Raw genomic sequence first — 18856 nt, 5'->3', positions numbered from 1 at the left:
TAACAACCATCATCACCAAACCGAAACCAAAAAAGGTAGGTAAGGTCAGATAGGCGACAGATGGCTACACTTCACTCTGACAGCAGCAGGGGACCACAGGTGGTCAGCGAGGAAGGGAAGAGCTGGGCGTGGTGTCTCAGGCCTGAGACTCCAGAGGTTGGGTCAAGTTTGAAAACTGCCTGGGCTACAAGTATGAGACCAAACAAAGGTCAGTGAGATGGATCGGCAGGTAAATGGCACTTGCTGCCAGGTAGCTTGACGACCTAAGCTCCATCTTTAGGATCCACATGGAGGAAGGGCACTTGGTTCCCTCTGACCTCTACATGCTCGTTCATGCACAAATACACGCAAAAATAAATGCATTTTTTTTTAATTTATAAAACAAAACCAAGAATCGCCCGGAGTCAGCTGTAACAACACGAGGCTTCTGAATAAGCTTTGAGGCTTCTCCGTTGCTGGGCAAACGGTTCCCAGGGCGCTGTTGTTAGGGTCTAGGGGCGTTTCCAACAGTCACGCCTCGTAGCCAACCACACGCCAGCGTCTGTCGCGTTGACCACACCCACATCTTGCCTCCGCCCACAGCCCCAGAACCGTTACCTCAGCAACTGTCCCGGCTTCTCCCGCCTCCGGCTCTGGGTGCCAATCGTAGAAGCGTCGCCCGGACGACGACCCTACCCCTTCCGGTGCTAGCCCCTCAACTTCCGGCTGGGGGGTCCGGCGGTGGGCGGTCGGGCTGCGGTGCGGCCCGGGGGGCGGCCAAGATGGCGGCGGGCGGCGCGGAGGGCGGCCCGGGCCCCAGCGCCGCCATGGGCGACTGCGCGGAGATCAAGTCGCAGTTCCGCACCCGTGAGGGCTTCTACAAGCTGCTTCCCGGCGACGCGACGCGCAGGTCGGGCCCGACCTCCGCTCAGACCCCGGCGCCGCCTCAGCCCACTCAGCCCCCGCCCGGGCCCGCCGCAGCCTCCGGGCCCGGCGCCGCGGGTCCAGCGTCGTCCCCGCCGCCCGCCGGCCCCGGGCCCGGGCCCGCGCTGCCCGCCGTCCGCCTCAGCCTGGTGCGCCTAGGCGACCCTGATGGCGCTGGGGAGCCGCCCTCCACGCCCTCGGGACTGGGCGCGGGAGGAGACCGCGTCTGCTTCAACCTGGGCCGGGAGCTTTACTTCTACCCCGGCTGCTGCCGCAGCGGGAGCCAGCGGGTGAGTGCTCTGCTTGCTGGGGACTCGGGTGCCGAGAGCTCTGGGGTCCCAGAGTGACAGAAGGCCCCGAGGTTGGGCGTCCCAGGGGAGTCTGGATCCTGGAGCTAATGGAGTCCTGAGAGGTTGCAGGGGAATCTTTGCGTGGGGAGGTTCTCCGGGGTGGTGAGTGTACAGGACGTGATGGGGCTTCTGGGAGGAAATGGGGGAGGGGGTCACGGTTTCCGAGGTGACAGGCATTCTGCGGGCATTGGGGAATCCTAAGGGGATGGAGAAGGGAGAGATGCATCCTGCCTTCTGGGCGTGTTGGAGGGAGTCTTAAGACATGCCATACCCAGGGCTGACGGGATTTGTAAGGAGCCGAGGTGTGGCTTAGGGGTCGACGAGCAAAGCAACAGGTGAGGGAGCTCCTAAAGAATATGGTGTCTAATGGCTTTGGAAGAAACGAAGGGGGTTTGGAAAAACCGAGGGGAGCTCTGAATTGATGGGGGTTCCTGGCAGGGGACATCCCCAGGTGTGACGGATACCTGTAAAGCAATCCTAGAAGAGGGGTGACGTGAGGAAGTGGGGGAGACAGAGAGAGATGGGGATCCTGAGAATCCAGTGGTGATAATGAGGGACTGTAGTGACTGATGGCTGGCTGAACCACAACAGACGTCCTGGAGTTTAGGGACTCCAGACCGAAGGAAATGAGGCTTTGGAGATGGCTCTGTGGGTGGAATGTGTGTTTTGAAAGCACGAGGACCTGACTTTGGATCCCAGGATCCCATGTAAAGACTGCCGCTGTGTGAGCCTACAGCCCCACTCAGGGAGCACAGCGGCAGGAGGATCCTCTGGCATCATGGCAGCCAGTCTAGCTGAACTGGTGAGCTCCGGGTTCACTGAGAGACCCTGTGTCAAATGTAAGATGCAAAGCCAGGGAGAGAGATGCCCGATGTTGACCTCTGACCTCTACACCTCTGCATAACACACAGAAACCACGCAGGCGTATACTATGTGTACATACAGGGAAAAAATGACGGAAATCCTAAATTTTGGGATTTTTGCGTCCTTGGGTCTGGGAGGCCTTAGACTTTTGTCCTACTGGAGTTGCTACTGTGATGGAGGCTGGGAAAACTGGGGGAGAGTCAGCTCCAGGCCCAGGGGACTCTGATCCCTGATGCTGTGGGCAAGTGTCCCCGAATTACAGCTGGAAAGGCAGGCTCTGTGGTCTTCACTGGGTGCTGTGTGATCGTGTGCATGTGAGCATGGGTGTGCCGTCCTGGGTTTGAGTCCCTCCCTCCCTCCCGGCTTGTGGTTGCCTGCTCTCTCCACCCCACTCCCCACTTCCCTCGAGGTTAACCCTGCTTCCTCTTAGTGGTTTCCCCTGACCTCAGCTCCTCTTCCTTCCTCTCCGGCTCTAACCGGTTAACTCGTCTCCTCCCACGGTTCAAGTCCATTGATCTCAACAAGCCCATCGACAAGCGGATCTACAAGGGGACCCAGCCCACCTGCCACGACTTCAACCAGTTCACAGCTGCCACAGAGACCATTTCCCTGCTGGTGGGCTTCTCTGCCGGCCAGGTGCAGTATCTGGACCTCATCAAGAAAGACACCAGCAAGCTCTTCAATGAAGAGGTGACTCAGGACGTGAGCTCTCCCCTTCTCACTTACCTACCCACCCCTACCTGCACTAAGCTGCCTGGAGTGACAGACAGCTGTGACAGACAGCTACTGAGGTCCCATTGTGCTTACTATTTCCCAGTTTTCTGCTGTGCCAGCCCTATGCTGGAAGAATGCTTTACTGCTTGGGTTCTCATCCACTGATGGATAAGAAAATATGGTGCCCATCTCACAGATGAGAAGACTGAGGATCATAGCCACTTGGGATGATTTTTTATATTCCTGCTAGCTTCAAATTCTGGGCTCTTTGGACTCACTATGTGGTTTTGGGAAAGTGATTTGTTCACTGAGCCTTAGTTTTCTTCTGCATAGTAGGACTTGTGTCCCCTTCTCACAGGGCTTTAAACTCATTCACAAGGATTTGCTAGCCTGGCTTCAAAGGAGCCAGGACAGCTCAGCAAGCAGTAGGGCCTTGTGCTCTGTCTACTGTCACTGGTCCAGGGGAGGTGACCCACAAATGTTCTCAAAATAAGCAAGTGGCTGAAGGGAGTGGAGAAGCAGAGCAGTGAGTGTATTAGAAACTCAGGCACCCGTTCACAGCAGTGGTCCCTCCTTGCAGACCAGTGATAGCTCAGTGAGCAGGCAGAAGGCCTGCCCCTGCCACTCTCTTGAGGCAGGCAGCATGTCACACAGATTCACCAGGTGTCCTGCTTGCGGCCCACCAGCCATGGAGGGGCTGGCGTTTGAAGTGAAGCCAAAAGGAGGCAAAGAAACCTCCAGGGAAGGACATTCAAGGGGAGAAAGGGCTGAGTCTCAGATCACTGGTCTGTTATCACAACTATTTGGGAGGCTGAGGCAGGAGGACCAAAAGTTCAAGGTCTGCCTGGGCTACAGAATAGAAGGAACATCTTAGATAAATTCCAGGAAACAGGACAGCCGTTGGGCCGTGTTGCCAGGGTAGCAGTTGAGGGAGAGAAGACAGAAGATGTATTCTGAGAAAGCAGGAGGTGCTGGCTCTGATTGTCCTGGAAAGCTGTAGGAAGGACGGTGCCCTCCTCCTCAGCAGCAATCTGAGGAGGAGCCTTGCACACCCGGCTGTGACTGTGCCTGAGCCGTAGGGTAGAGACGACTGGAGGCCTGGTGGTTTTATCAGCTTTGAGCAGTAAGCAGCTTGGTCCCAGGAGAGAAGTTGGGCCATCACAGTGGCTGCCTCAAGCCGACTCTCAGGCTGCGGACAGGGAGGCAGCTGTAGGTGTCTGGGGCCAGCAGCGAGGCATTGTGGGTGGTGAGAGTGGCCTGGGCTGTGAGCACTTGGCTCTGGAAGTCCATGGCTTTTGTTGAAAGCTTTGACTTCATTGTGGGCAGAGGAGAGAGGCTTGGAGGGTTTTGACGTGTGGCTGATAGGGTGAGGTTGCCATCAATTTGTGCAGGGACATTGCTTGGGCATGTCCTCTGGGTGCTGTTTCAGCTGCTGGGGGCCAGACTAGTGATGAGGCTCCTTCCCTCAGGGGACCCTGGTGTTCCGGAGTTGAAGTTCTTTTTTTTTTTTTTTTGTGGTTTTTCTTTTTTTTTTTTTTTTTTTTTTTTTTTTGGTTTTTCGAGACAGGGTTTCTCTGTGTAGCCCTGGCTGTCCTGGAACTCACTTTGTAGACCAGGCTGGCCTCGAACTCAGAAATCCGCCTGCCTCTGCCTCCCGAGTGCTGGGATTAAAGGTGTGCGCCACCACGCCCGGCTGGAGTTGAAGTTCTTGTCTTTCAGCTGGCAGTGAAGACAGAGCCACAGCTAAGTGGGTGGAGGATAATGGAGCTCTTCACTGGCAGCCCTTCCCAGTGTCCCTGTGCCACCTGCCTTCTGTCTCAGTCAGTGGGAGAGCTGGGGTCCAGGATAAGATGTGGCCTGTCAGGGGCACTCACCACTTCCCAACCCCACCCTGCTGTTCCCTTTGCAGCGGCTGATTGACAAGACCAAGGTGACATATTTGAAGTGGCTGCCTGAGTCAGAGAGTCTGTTCCTTGCTTCTCACGCCAGTGGCCACCTGTACCTCTACAACGTCAGCCACCCCTGCACCTCCACCCCACCCCAGTATAGTCTGCTGAAACAGGGTGAGGGCTTTGCTGTCTATGCAGCCAAAAGCAAGGCACCCCGCAATCCACTAGCCAAGTGGGCAGTGGGTGAGGGGCCCCTCAACGAGTTTGCATTCTCACCTGATGGCCGACACCTAGCCTGTGTCAGCCAGGATGGCTGCCTGCGTGTCTTCCACTTTGACAGCATGCTTCTACGTGGGCTCATGAAGAGCTACTTTGGGGGTCTGCTGTGTGTGTGCTGGAGCCCTGATGGCCGCTACGTGGTGACAGGAGGGGAAGATGACTTAGTCACTGTGTGGTCCTTCACGGAGGGTCGTGTGGTGGCTCGAGGCCATGGCCACAAGTCCTGGGTCAATGCTGTAGCCTTTGATCCCTACACCACTCGCTCAGAGGAGGCAGCGTCAGCCAGTGCTGATGGAGATCCTAGTGGTGAAGAGGAGGAGCCTGAAGTCGCCAGCTCAGACACAGGAGCCCCAGTGTCCCCACTGCCCAAGGCTGGCTCCATCACATACCGCTTTGGCTCAGCTGGCCAGGACACACAGTTCTGCCTGTGGGACCTCACAGAAGATGTGCTCTCCCCTCATCCATCTCTGGCCCGTACCCGCACCCTTCCAGGCACACCTGGTGCCACCCCACCAGCTTCTGGTAGTTCTCGGGCCGGAGAGACAGGTGCAGGTCCCCTGCCCCGCTCCCTGTCTCGTTCCAACAGTCTCCCACACCCAGCTGGTGGTGGCAAGGCTGGTGGGCCTAGTGCAGCGATGGAGCCTGGCATACCATTCAGCATTGGCCGCTTTGCCACACTGACCCTGCAGGAGCGGCGGGACCGGGGAGCTGAGAAGGAACACAAGCGCTACCATAGCCTGGGGAACATCAGCCGCGGTGGCAGTGGGGGCAATAGCAGCAATGACAAGCTCAGCGGTCCTGCCCCCCGCAGCCGATTGGACCCAGCTAAGGTGCTGGGCACGGCACTGTGCCCTCGGATCCATGAGGTGCCACTGCTGGAGCCTCTCGTGTGCAAGAAGATTGCTCAGGAACGCCTGACCGTGCTACTGTTCCTGGAGGATTGTATCATTACTGCCTGCCAAGAGGGCCTCATCTGCACCTGGGCCCGGCCAGGCAAGGCGGTGAGTCTGCACCTGCCCAAGCGCTGAGGGGCACCAGTTCTGTCCCTACCGGATGCCAGTTATTCGTCAGCAGAAAGGTCAGGTCTAGGAGACAGAATGAGACAGAATGGGGGGGACCATAGCTAACGTCTTTAGAGCCTCTGCTGGCCCATATGGCTCATCCTTAGGACTTCACACTCAAGGCAGAACCTGTGTTTATAGGAAATCTGAAGTGTAGGTGGTGAAACTTTATTTAGGTCTAGGGATGTGATTGAGCTGGGGGCCCACCTCTGGCCTGCCTCTTAGACACTGTTTCTGAGCCAGCTGCTGAAGGCCTGGATGGGAATTAGCCAGGGTCCAGGCCTGCACTTCCTCTTGCTGCTGTGTGGTCCTGGTCACTGGGTCTCACAGATGGGCTGTGCAGTGGCTGTGCTCTTAGTTGGTGAGGCCTGTCACCTGGTCAGGCTTGAGCATGTGGTCACAGTGTCTAGGACCCTACTCTGCCCTTAGTCCCTCAGACCCTTGCTTTGGAAGGCTAGAGTCCAGAGGCCTTAGGACGCCAGGCAGTTGCAGAGCCACTGCCAGGCTAGTAGGGCTGTGGGAGTTGACTGAGTTCTCACAGACACCCCTCTGTCTCCCTAGTTCACAGACGAGGAGACCGAGGCCCAGGCAGGGCAAGCAAGTTGGCCCAGGTCACCCAGCAAGTCAGTTGTAGAGGTAGGACAACCCCCGAAGCTGCAAGTGGACCCCAGTTTCTCTCTTTGCTCTCCACTGTCTTCCCCTGTCTGCCCAGGACACCTGGGGCCACATTACTGTGGAAGTGCTATTCTGGGTCAGCGGAGACGGCTCAGCTGTTTGTTCCTAGCTAGGACAGCAGCTTTAGGCCTGGGGGGGCAGATCCCAGCTGGGGCAGCAGCTCCAAGGCCTTTGGGTGACTCCTTCTCTGGGTTCTGGCAGAAGCCTAGGTGCTGTCTAATCCACCTTTCTTCTCTTGTCCTCCCCAGGGCATCTCCTCCCAACCAGGCAGCTCCCCCAGTGGCACTGTGGTGTGAAATGTGGATGTCCCATGTTCCCGGCCTCCTAGCCATAACCCTCCCCGCTGACCTCAAGGATCACTGTATTAACAAGACTAATCATGATGGAAGGACTGCTCCAAGCCCCACACTGCACAAATACTGGGGGTCCCCTAGGTTGGCCCAGCCATGGGGATGTAGTGTCCTGTGTGGCCTTGGCCCTGTCCTCCACCCACTGCCAAGTACAATGACCTGTTCTCTGAAACATCAGTGTTAACCACATCCCTGTCCCAGCATGTGACTGTTCACTCCTGGGAGAGACTTAGCCCACAGTACCCCTGGGTGAGAGGGCAGGGCAGGGGCCATCCCCACTCCTGCCCAAACCCCACCCCTTGCTATCCTCTGTGCTTTTGAAAGTGTTAAATTATGGAAGCCCCGAGGGCCCTCCTTGTTCCCCTGGACCTCTTATTTATACTAAAGTCCTTGTTTGCACAGTGTTTCTGTTCCCTGGGGCAGGGTAGGGTGGGGGTTGCAGTACTTGGCCTCCAAGCTGTGCTCTGACCAAAGGAAGCCCAATCTTAGCTGTCTCCCCATCCCTAGCCCTGAGCAGAGAGCCCTCTGAAAGATGAGTCTCGACCCCCAAAGTCAAGAGGCTGAGATGGCCTTCCTACTAGGTCCTTGGAGATGTTTGAAACTTGTTTTAAACACCAGGACTATCCAAGCATGCTCTCCTTGGGGAGAGGAGGATGCTGGAATTGATTGCACTCCCTGCCTCCTCTGAACATGCCTCTGCAGTCTGCTGCCCCTGGCCCTTTTATGACTGGCCATCTAGTGCCAGCTGGAGGTCATGATTTCCTCCCCAGAGAGAGAACTGGCCACCCTAGAAAGAAGCTAACTTGTCTCCTGGCCGGCCAGGCAGCTCCGCCCTCAACCCCTAAAATGTTTCTGTCTCTAATCCTAGCCCAGGCAGGAATGTGGCTGCCCCGGCTTGTGGCCAAGGAGCTATTTTGGGGTTCTCTTTTGCTTAAGGAGGGCCTGGATCCACCACTTGCCTCCCCCAGGCTGGGGCCAGCAGGTCACCCCTGGCCCTGGCGGCTGAGCAAGCTCTCTCCTGATCTTCCTTCTACCTCCTGCCAAAAGGGGGGGGGGGTAATACAGCAGGCACAGGGGCTAAATTTAACTGTCCCAAAGTCGGAATCCATTGCTGAGTCACGAAGAAGCTGCCCCTGGCCTCTGCTCCCCCTCCACCACCACCCCCTCACCCCCTGTTGCCCAGGCATAAGCCCTTTTCCCCCACCCCTCCCAGCTCTGAGTCTATAGACTGGCTCTCCTGGGCACTGACACCTCCCACCTGTAACTCCTTGTGCTCTCTTTATGGGTGGGTAGAGGCAATGGGGGGGAGGGGCAACCCTGGAGTATTACTCTGTCCCCTGACATTGAGCTCTGAAGAGTTTTGAGGGGCCCTGGAAGAAGGGAGTTGGGGTGTTGGCTCAGGAGGGGTTAAAAACTGGGAGGCGGGAGGGGGGCTGGGCCAAGGGGTGGAGAAAGGAGGAGGCCTTAAGCATAGAACTGGCCAGAGAGACCCAAGGGATAGTCAGGGACGGGCAGACATGCAGCTAGGGTTCTGGGTCCTGGACAGGGGCAGCCAGGCCCTGTGACGGGAAGACCCCGAGCTCCGGCCCGGGGAGGGGCCATGGTGTTGCCTGTCCAACATGTCAGCCGAAGTGCGGCTGAGGCAGCTCCAGCAGCTGGTGCTGGACCCAGGCTTCCTGGGACTGGAGCCCCTGCTCGACCTTCTCCTGGGCGTCCACCAGGAGCTGGGTGCCTCTCACCTAGCCCAGGACAAGTATGTGGCCGACTTCTTGCAGTGGGGTGAGTATGGAGAGGAAGCCTGGGGTTGGGTGCAAGGCAGAGGTGGGTCTATAGGGCAAGAATGGGCTGTGGAGGGGCAGGAGGGCCTGGAAAGGGCTTTTTGTAAGGGAGCCAAGCAGAGCTCACGACCTGATCCCAACAAGCTCCCCTGGTGGGGCACCAGGGTCAGTGAGGCACCTATGACTCAGCCAGTGCAGGCTGGGGTGGGCATAGCCTCCTGCTATCTCTGCACTCACACTAGGACCTGGCAGCTTTCTCTTTTAGGACCCTTGGCTCCTCAAACTGGCTTCATAGCCCTCCCCAGTTTCCCAGAGTGTGGGGAGGGACAGCGTGGGGCAGCTGCCAGGGTGTGGCCCATAGGCAGGTGTTTGGCGTCTGCCTCCCCAGCTGCCCTGACAGGTGTCCAGGAGCTATGAGGGCACTGTGACTCACAGAGGCCCTGGGGGAGAACCAGCCCGGCAGACAGGCGCCACCGAGCACCCTTTCTGTTCCCCAAATTAAGAGGAAGGAACAACTTCAGCGTCTGAGTGTGCCCATCCCTGGTACCCTGATCCGGCCCAGCCTTTGTGGGCCAGATTGGTCATCCCTCCTGGCTTCTCATCTGCTTTCGTGGTCCTAGCTCAAGACCTCTAATTCCCCTGCAGACTTAAATGCCGTTCCCCAAAGGTCTTCTCAGGCCTAGTGGACAAGCTTGGAGCCTTACAAAGCTCCAGCTTACCCCAGCTTCCTTACAAGTAGCGACCTGTTCTGTTGCTCTCTGCCTATCATTAAGGGTCCAGGTCTTGACTCTTGGCTGTCTGCCCATGTGTGTGACCCTAGTTCATTCTCCCTCCTCCCCCCGTTTCACAGATGGAAAGGTTGAGGCCATCGGTTAGACCGCTAAGCCTGTGAAAGACTTTTTCTCCTCTCCAGCCTTCAGTGTCTTCCCTCAACCTTTCTTTTGAAGGATGGGGTTTGGGCTGGCAGGGTAAACTGAGAACTGGGGTGGGGGCAGGGGGTCTGACCCTCTGGGAAGGAGCAGTCCTTTTGTGGCCTGAGCAGCATCCTGTGGGCCCCTCCCCTGCCAGGCCTGGGCGGGGGAGGGGGCCTGGGTTCCCGCTGCCTTAAAAGGGCTCAACGCCTTGGCTCTCTCCTCCTCCCCACCCCCCAGCCTTGGCCTTAGCTGTATCTTCCCTGTCTGCCCACTTTCCCAAACCCCTTTCTTCTCCATGACCCCATCTCCCCACTTCCCCACACGTTCCTCCTCCATCCTTACTCCCAGGCCTTAGAACTTCCCTAAGGGAGATCTGACCTCCCTCTGCCCACCCCGCACCCCTAGTCGCCAGCCTCAGACCTAGCTGCCCTCCCCTCCGGCTGAGCCACCCTAGCACAGGACCTTATACCCTGGAGCTTTGGTTATAAGAAGACTCTCCTTCACCCTTTGGAAACCAAGAAAGCCCTTCCAACAGTGTCCAGGATGCCTGAGGGCAGTGACCCTCCCCCACTTCATCTTCGTGCTGGCTGTGCTGACACGGCTCCAGTTCGAGGCTGTGGCCCGAGACATGAAGTGAGAGCCCTGGGTGACCTGACTTAGCACCCTGATCATCACATGGGAGTGAAAGGCCTTATGCTCCAGCTTCTCCCTCTGCCTCCCTTTCTGCCCTGCAACCCTGTGGAAACAGGCAGTTCTGGGTCCCACAAACATCACAGAGGTTTTGAAAGCAGAATCCTAAAGCCGATTTAAGGGGCAGAAGGAAGGAGACTATAAAGTCACTACCTTTACCGCTAGTGTTCTGATGACCCTTGGTTCTTCTCCCCCCACCCCCACCCAGTGGAGCCCATTGCAGCAAGGCTTAAGGAGGTCCGACTGCAGAGGGATGACTTTGAGATTTTGAAGGTGATCGGGCGTGGGGCGTTCAGCGAGGTGAGTCTTCAGTGGCCTGGGAATGGAACTTTACTTGATGTGGGTGGGGCATAACAGCTGGGGCAGAGCCTTAAAAATTGATGAATGAGCTTGAATTTAAGGCTGGAGGGGTGGGGGCGGGGCTTGTGGCCAGTGGGCGGTGTGCACGTGGGGGCAGGGCTAAGGTTGGGTGGAGATAAGGGTGGAGTCCTGTCTGGGTGAGTGAGCCTTGCTGGTTTTCCCTGCCACCTCTGCTGTCATCTCGGTTCCGTATTTAGGTAGCGGTGGTGAAGATGAAACAGACGGGCCAAGTGTATGCCATGAAGATTATGAATAAGTGGGACATGCTGAAGAGAGGCGAGGTGAGGGCCAGGGATGAGGGCAGCGCCCTCATCTCTACAACTCACCTCCTGTAGCTTCTCTCCTACCTCACAGGTGTCGTGCTTCCGGGAAGAAAGGGATGTATTAGTGAAAGGGGACCGGCGCTGGATCACACAGCTGCACTTTGCCTTCCAGGATGAGAACTACCTGGTGAGCTCCGGGTTCAGGTGACTAGGAAAGAGTGACGGTTACATCGTCCCAAATCAAGAAGGCTGGAGAAGGGGGAAGCAGCTGTAGACCGGGGTGTGGGGGTGTGGGGGGGGAACACAGGGGACGGGAGCGGGTAGGATTGTGTCTTAAGTATAGGAGGGACCTTCCTTAAGACAGGAGTGATATCTGGTTTGGCCTTTGGATGGGGCGCTCTCTCACTGTGCGGGGGGGGGGGGGAGTACTCAGTGCTTGGGAACGGGGTGTCTTTGGGAGTCTTGGGGGCTACCAAACCCCTGTGACACACCTGCTCCCAGTACCTGGTCATGGAATACTACGTGGGCGGGGACCTGCTAACGCTGCTGAGCAAGTTTGGGGAGCGGATCCCCGCTGAGATGGCGCGCTTCTACCTGGCCGAGATTGTCATGGCCATAGACTCGGTGCACCGGCTGGGCTACGTGCACAGGTGGGCGTGGCTGGGCCCTTGGAGGGTTAGTAGAGTTTGTGTGGGAAGGAAGGGTACCTGAAGGTCAGATCCCATTGGAGACAGAACGGGGTCTAGAATTGTAGAATCCTGGGTGGGGTGGAAGCGGATCGAGCTGATAGGACCTAAGAGGGAAGGTTTTCAAGAAAGCACACTTCCCCTCTTCTCTCTATGCACAGGGACATCAAACCAGATAACATTCTGCTGGACCGATGTGGGCACATTCGCCTGGCAGACTTCGGCTCCTGCCTCAAACTGCAGCCTGATGGAATGGTAAGAAGAGCCTGGCGAAACTCTCCTCATTGGTGAAGGACCAGATTAGGGGGCGGGGCTGGATTGAGGAGCAGGAGGGGAGCTTGTTCGGGGATGTCCTGTGCACCATGTTTGGACAGTGAAGGGAAAGGTTTTAAGCATTCAGGTCTGGTTGGCACAGGTGAGGTCGCTGGTGGCTGTGGGCACCCCGGACTACCTGTCTCCTGAGATTCTGCAGGCCGTTGGTGGAGGGCCTGGGGCAGGCAGCTACGGGCCAGAGTGTGACTGGTGGGCACTGGGTGTGTTCGCCTATGAAATGTTCTATGGGCAGACACCCTTCTACGCGGACTCCACAGCCGAGACATATGCCAAGATCGTGCATTACAGGGTGAGCATGGGCACCATGCAGGGAGGCTGACTTTGTGGCTTGTGCTCTCAGACTGTCTTTTTTAAAAAGATATTGATTTATACGTGTGTGTTTTCTGTGCATGTATATCTGTGCACTGAGTAGGTGTGCGCAGGTCAGAGGGCATGGGATCCCCTGGAGCTGGAGTCACAGACTGTTGTGTGCTGCCATGCTGAGTGCTGGGAGACAGAACCTTGAGCGCTCTGCAAGAGCAGCCAGTGCGCTGAAACGACAGAGCCAGCTCTGCAGCCCAGGGCTGACGCTTGCTTTTCTTTCTAAATAGGAACACTTGTCGCTGCCGCTGGCAGACACAGTTGTCCCCGAGGAAGCTCAGGACCTCATTCGTGGGCTGCTGTGTCCTGCTGAGATAAGGCTAGGTCGAGGTGGGGCAGGTGATTTCCAGAAACATCCTTTCTTCTTTGGCCTTGATTGGGAGGGTCTCCGAGACAGTGTACCCCCCTTTACACCAGACTTCGAGGGTGCCACGGACACATGCAATTTCGATGTGGTGGAGGACCGGCTCACTGCCATGGTGAGCGGGGGCGGGGTACGTACCTGCAGTTCCTGATCAGTTGAGGGGACTTCCCTAGCCTCTTCCATAAAATTGGGGTGATTGGCCAGGTGTGGTGGTGCATACCTTTAATCCCAGAACTTCATAGGCAGAGGCAGGTGGCTCTCTGGTAAATCAAGGCCATCTTGGTCTACATAGTGACTTCTAGGCCAGTCAGGATGAGATCCTCCCTTGACAAATAAAAAAGAGGGTGGTGACCTTCCTGGGTCCCAAATTATTATCCTAGAGCACTGCCATGTGTCCACTCAGGTATGAGGACACACAGGTGACCAGTCCCCAAGACAGTGAGTGAGGCCTCACTCTTGGCAGTACTAAAATTGAATGTAGGGGGCTGGGCTCTTGACCCAGCCTGGAAAGTGCTGAGGGCTTCCTGGAGGAGGAGACTTAGCTGAGCCCAGAAGGATGCAGGCGATGCAAGAGATCCCTTCTCAGGTGAGTGCTCTCAGCATTTTAACAAGCTCTAGGCCCTGCCTTGGGCCATGTGCAGAGAGAGAAGTCTGGTGTGGGCAGAGCCCCAATAGAAAGCAACAAGATAGAAGAGAAAATGGTGAAGTTTGTTAGTGGGGGCAGTTATGCCGTGAACATAGAGGGGCGAACGGCCATCTCAGATAACTGCTAGCCACAAGAGCCCTGTATGTCTTCCTAGGAGACACTGTCGGACATGCAGGAAGACATGCCCCTTGGGGTCCGCCTGCCCTTCGTGGGTTACTCCTACTGCTGCATGGCCTTCAGGTGAGCACGACTGCCCTCTGCTGGGGCCTGTGTGCAGGCTCACCACAGCCACTCAATTTAAGGCTCAGTCTTCAAACCAAGTATTCTTAGGAATAAGTTAGGCTTTCTGCTGCTGTGATGAACCATGACTAAACGCAAGCTGGGGAGGAAAAGGTTTATTTGGTTTACATTTCCACATGGGAGCCCATCACTGAAGGAAGTCAGGACAGGAACTCACAACGGGGCAGGAACGTGGAGCTGATGCAGAGGCAATGGAGGGGAGCTGCTTACTGACTTGATCCTTATGTCTTCCTCAGCCTGTTTCCTTGTAGAGCCCAGGACCACCAGGCCAGTGATGGCTCCACTCAATGGGCTGAGCTCCCCTCCATAATCACTAGTTATGAAAATGCCCTACAGGCTTGCCTGCAGCTTCAGCTTTTGAGGCACTTTCCTTTCTTTCTTTCTTTCTTTCTTTCTTTCTTTCTTTCTTTCTTTCTTTCTTTCTTTCTTTCTTTCTTTCTTTCTTAGTCTTTTAGAGACAGGGTCTTTCTATGTAGCTCTGGCTGTCTTGGAATTCATTCTGTAGACCAGGCTGGTCTTATTTATTTATTTTATGTATGTGAGTCCACTATCACTGTCCTCAGACACACAAGAAGAGGGCATCAGATCCCGTTACAGATGGTTGTGAACCACCATGTAGTTGCTGGGATTTGAACTCAGGACCTCTGGAAGAGCAGTCAGTGCTCTTAACCACTGAGCCATTGCTCCTGCCCTATAGAGGCATTTTCTTCATTAAGGCTCTCTCCTCTCTGATGACTTGATGACTCTAGCTTGTTGTGTCAAGTGGACATAAGACTAGGAAAACAGCTACACATGTACTTTGTTTATTTTTGTTTTGCTTTTTGAGACTGGGTCTCTCCATTTCATAGCTCTGGCCATCCTGCCTGGTGACATTCCAGTTCAATCTGAGACTCAGCCTTACAGAATCCTGCTATTAACGGTTCTAGGACACGCCATAGAATCCAGGATCTTAGAAAAGCAAACCTGAAGTGTGACAGTTTATTTTAAGAACACAATTGGAGCACATAACAATAATACAACTTTTAAGTTTTAAAAAGTTTTCTGCCTTGTGTTTGGAGGCAGGAGCTCCTTAATATAGTCTAAGCTGCCCTGTGAGTGCTGTGATTGATGGGCATGCACCACCATGCCTAGTCAATGAAGCCTTTAAAAAGCATCCATTATGCCGGCTGTGGGGGCACAAACCTATAATCCCAGCACTTAGAAGGTAGAGGCAAGATTATCAGAAGTTCAAGGCCATCCTGGCCTATATAGTAATCTAAGGCTATCCTGGTCTACAAGAGACTCTGTCTAAAGAAACAAAAGATAAATAGCACCCACTATTGCTAGACAATATAACCCTATAACCCCACCATTGAGGAGGCTGAGGCTGGAGCATCACTGCAAATTTGAGGCCAGGCTGGTCAACAAATAAGTTCCAGGACAGCCAGGGCTGGCATAGAGAAACCCTGTCTCAACAATAAAGAGAACTTATCTAGCATTTATGAGGGTAAATAAAAATTTACCATTGCCACAAAAAATTTTAAATGAAGAGACTGCTTTTAGGAGTAAACTGGGAAGCAGGGAACACTTAGGATGCTCACACAGGTATCCACCATCAGGCATGCCTCAGGCCTGCACAGGGAAGGACAACTTGTTTCATGATTTGCAAGCAGCATCCCATGCTCCTTAGAGCGGGTTGGGCCCAGCCCACCCTTTGTGGAGTTATCGCTCAGCCAGGCAGCAAGGCAGCCAAGGTGCTGAGGCCCTGGCAGTCTGCTCTCTTCTCTGCTCTGAACCTCCTTTAGCTTTAGCCTAGGAGCCTGGCCTGGTGCCCACAGGCTAGGGAGTCCCTAGCCTCTTCCTCTTCTCAGAGACAATCAGGTCCCGGACCCCACCCCTATGGAACTAGAGGCCCTGCAGTTGCCTGTGTCAGACTTGCAAGGGCTTGACTTGCAGCCCCCAGTGTCCCCACCGGATCAAGTGGTGAGTAGACTGAGAGGGGGGCAAAGCTTCCTGGGTGGGTGTACTTGCAGTGCCAACTGCCAGGCTGTTAATTCAGTAGGACACTGTCCTCAACTGGTCCAACCGCACATCCTGTAACCCTAGCTAGTCAGGAGGCACAGGCAGAAGGATCCCAAATTCAAGGCTTGCTCCGGTTATGTAATGAGATCCTGTCTTGGAATAAAAAACAAAGAAGAGAACTAGGGATAGCTCAGAGGTAGATGCTCTCCTGGCATGGGGGTGGGGTCAGAAAGCAACACCAATCCGGGCCTGGGAGGGAGGGACTGCCCACCATCTGGAGGAGTCTGGGGTAGAAGTTCTTATGGTCACTTGGTGAACAAAGTTCAGAGGCCATCAGGTGGGATGCTGGTTTCTTAAAAGCCACAGATAGGTGGGTAGCATTGGAAAGAGGAGTGGGGGTTGCAGAAAGTGACAAGACACAAACTGGGGAGGCCTAAGGGTAAAGCCAGGGTTGTCTGAAGCACTGTGGAGCTGGGAGGAACATGCTAAACTTCTGACTTCAGCCCTTCAGTTCCCATGTTGACTACACTGTCCCCAGGGACCCAGGGATGGGGAGAGGTGGACGGGAGGGAAGTACGGGACTGATCCAGCTCCAGGTCCCAACGCTGATCCCCACCGACAGGCTGAAGAGGCCGACCTAGTAGTGGCTGTCCCTGTCCCTGTGGCTGAGGCAGAGACCACGGTCACGCTGCAGAAGCTCCAGGAAGCCCTGGAAGAAGAGGTTCTCACCCGGCAGAGCCTGAGCCGCGAGCTGGAGGCCATCCGGACCGCCAACCAGAACTTCTCCAGGTCGGGGTCACGGTGCTGGGGCGAGGGGAGAGGAGAGCAGCAACCCTCGCAGTCTCCTCACCGGATAGGTCGGCTCACTCGCCTATCTTCTTTCCCAGCCAACTACAGGAGGCCGAGGTCCGGAACCGAGACCTGGAGGCGCATGTTAGGCAGCTACAGGAACGCATGGAGATGCTGCAGGCCCCAGGAGCCGCAGGCGAGTCTCTCACCTGCTTCCAGCCAAGGGGGCACTGGGTGGAGATGGGGGGCATGTTGGATGTGTGAACCCTCGGGGCAGGGGAGGAGTCCAGGCTGGGGCACCGCGGCCGCGCCACTGCCTTTCTCCGTCCTCCACACTCCATACACCTCTCTCTTCTCCTTCCAGCCATCACGGGGGTCCCCAGTCCCCGGGCCACGGATCCACCTTCCCATGTAAGACCCCTCTCTCCCCTCCCCGATCCCCATCTTAGATTCTCCCGTCCACATTTAGGGTCCATTCTCCTTGGGGGTTCCAGAAGAAAGCTGCCCTTCACTCATCCATTCAGCATGCACTATCTACCAGCTCTCCCTCGTTTCAGGCTTCTCGCCAAATCCTCCCCAAGGGAACTCCCTAGACTCCCGTTCTGGCCTCGACTAGATTCCCGCACTGCCTCTCGCCCTGCTGCTGGGCTCCGATCGGGTCACCTGTCCCTTCTCTCTCCAGCTAGATGGCCCCCCGGCCGTGGCTGTGGGCCAGTGCCCGCTGGTGGGGCCAGGCCCCATGCACCGCCGTCACCTGCTGCTCCCTGCCAGGGTATGTCCCACGTCCGCCCACCACGGGCCTCTGCCTAGCTCTGCCCACTGAGTGTCACCACTGCTTGCTGTGCCTCTGTGGAGCTCGGCCCACCGCAGGGAGGGGGGTAATCGGGCGGCCAATCAACACAGGCTGCTGCTAAGTAGCCAATGACGAGTTCCAACAGGAGCTCATTCTTACGAGCAGACCAACTTTAGCTGCGGGCTGTGGGGACTAGAGATGCGCTCAGAGGCCCATCTATGGGTATAGGCTGGGCGGCTCCCAGGAGCCAGTGGGCCCCTGTAGCCTAGTGCTAATCCAACCTTCTCGCCTGCAGATCCCTAGGCCTGGCCTATCCGAGGCGCGTTGCCTGCTCCTGTTCGCCGCTGCTCTGGCTGCTGCCGCCACACTGGGCTGCACTGGGTTGGTGGCCTATACCGGCAGTCTCACCCCAGTCTGGTGTTTCCCGGGAGCCACCTTCGCCCCCTGAACCCTAAGACTCCAAGCCATCTTTCATTTAGGCCTCCTAGGAAGATCGAGTGGCCAGGGAACGACCCAAAGCGTCTCTATGCCCACCCCACCCCCCCTCACCGCTCCGCTCCACACTTCTGTGAGCCTGGGTCCCCACCCAGCTCCGCTCCTGTGATCCAGGCCCGCCACCTGGCGGCCGGGGAGGGAGGAACAGGGCTTGTGCCCAGCACCCCTGGTTCCTGCAGAGCTGGTAGCCACTGCTGCTGCAGCAGCCGGGCATTCGCCTACCACGCTTTACTCAGCCCCGACGTGGATGGGCAAACTGCTCAGCTCATCCGATTTCACTTTTTCACTCTCCCAGCCATCAGTTACAAGCCATAAGCATGAGCCCCCTATCTCCAGGGACATCCCATTCCCATAGTGAAGGATCTGCAAGACCTCTGCCAGCACACACGGAGTCTTTGGCTTCGGACAGCCTCACTCCTGGGGGTTGCTGCAACTCCTTCCCCGTGTACACGTCTGCACTCTAACAACGGAGCCACAGCTGCACCCCCCCCCCCCAAGCAGTGTGGGTATTTATTGACCTTGTTATCTGACTCACTGACAGACTCCGGGACCCACGTTTTAGATGCACTGAGACTCGACATTCCTCGGTATTTATTGTCTGTCCCCACCTACAACCTCCACTCCCGTCCCTTGCGAATAAAATACTTCTGGTCTGCCCTAAATCCCGCGCAATATCTCTGTTGTGGAAAGGAAACCGCCCCGCAGGCCAATGGAGAGTCCAGTAGAGACAACCAATGGCTTGAGTGGGAGCTAGAGGGGAGGCAAAGCACACGAATCAGGTTGAAGGGTGGGGCTTAGGCATCCAGCCAGTAGGAGAGAAGCAACAAGCCACCAGAGACACCACCGCCCCCCACCCTCCCCCCAGCTGTGACCCAGCTGTGCCACTCAAGTTTGGAAAAAAGTAGGGGGTTGGGCCAGCAGCGGGCACACCATCTTCCCACTGCGCCTGCGCACGCCACGCGCATCCGCTTTTTGGACCGACACTCCAGAAAAGTTGCT

General features: G+C 56.3%; 2 protein-coding genes across 8 annotated transcripts; both read left to right on the top strand.

Annotated features, from left to right (window-relative positions):
* The first annotated feature begins 272 nt into the window (after positions 1-272).
* Dmwd (DM1 locus, WD repeat containing) lies at positions 273-7484 on the top strand. 2 transcript variants are annotated; one of them, XM_021168884.3, is made up of 5 exons: positions 273-1193; positions 2625-2807; positions 4741-6000; positions 6622-6696; positions 6984-7484. In XM_021168884.3, exons 1-5 carry the CDS (start codon positions 762-764, stop codon positions 7029-7031), a joined length of 1998 nt encoding a protein of 665 aa, XP_021024543.2. In that variant the 5' UTR covers positions 273-761; the 3' UTR covers positions 7032-7484. The 2 variants fall into 2 exon arrangements, with proteins under 2 accessions (XP_021024543.2, XP_085698224.1); XM_085842098.1 differs by lacking the exon at positions 6622-6696 and having other exon boundaries at positions 275-1193.
* Positions 7485-8573: 1089 nt separating this feature from the next.
* Positions 8574-18519, top strand: Dmpk (DM1 protein kinase). 6 transcript variants are annotated; one of them, XM_029479995.2, is made up of 15 exons: positions 8574-8864; positions 10676-10767; positions 11025-11108; positions 11182-11277; positions 11592-11740; positions 11938-12031; positions 12192-12398; positions 12700-12948; positions 13634-13719; positions 15630-15741; positions 16403-16569; positions 16668-16765; positions 16934-16980; positions 17256-17341; positions 17658-18519. In XM_029479995.2, the coding sequence occupies exons 1-15, from the start codon at positions 8705-8707 to the stop codon at positions 17815-17817; spliced, it is 1887 nt and encodes a 628-aa protein (XP_029335855.1). In that variant the 5' UTR covers positions 8574-8704; the 3' UTR covers positions 17818-18519. The 6 variants fall into 6 exon arrangements, with proteins under 6 accessions (XP_029335855.1, XP_021024110.1, XP_029335854.1 ...); XM_021168451.3 differs by having other exon boundaries at positions 17252-17341; XM_029479994.2 differs by having other exon boundaries at positions 12700-12963.
* The last annotated feature ends 337 nt before the right edge of the window (positions 18520-18856 follow it).

The sequence above is a fragment of the Mus caroli genome, unplaced genomic scaffold, assembly GCF_978045245.1.
Source record: "Mus caroli unplaced genomic scaffold, Mus_caroli_1 scaffold_8, whole genome shotgun sequence".
Classification (NCBI taxonomy): Eukaryota; Metazoa; Chordata; class Mammalia; order Rodentia; family Muridae; genus Mus; species Mus caroli.
Note: the sequence above shows the minus strand (reverse complement) of the source record. Positions and strands in the feature narration are given on the sequence as shown.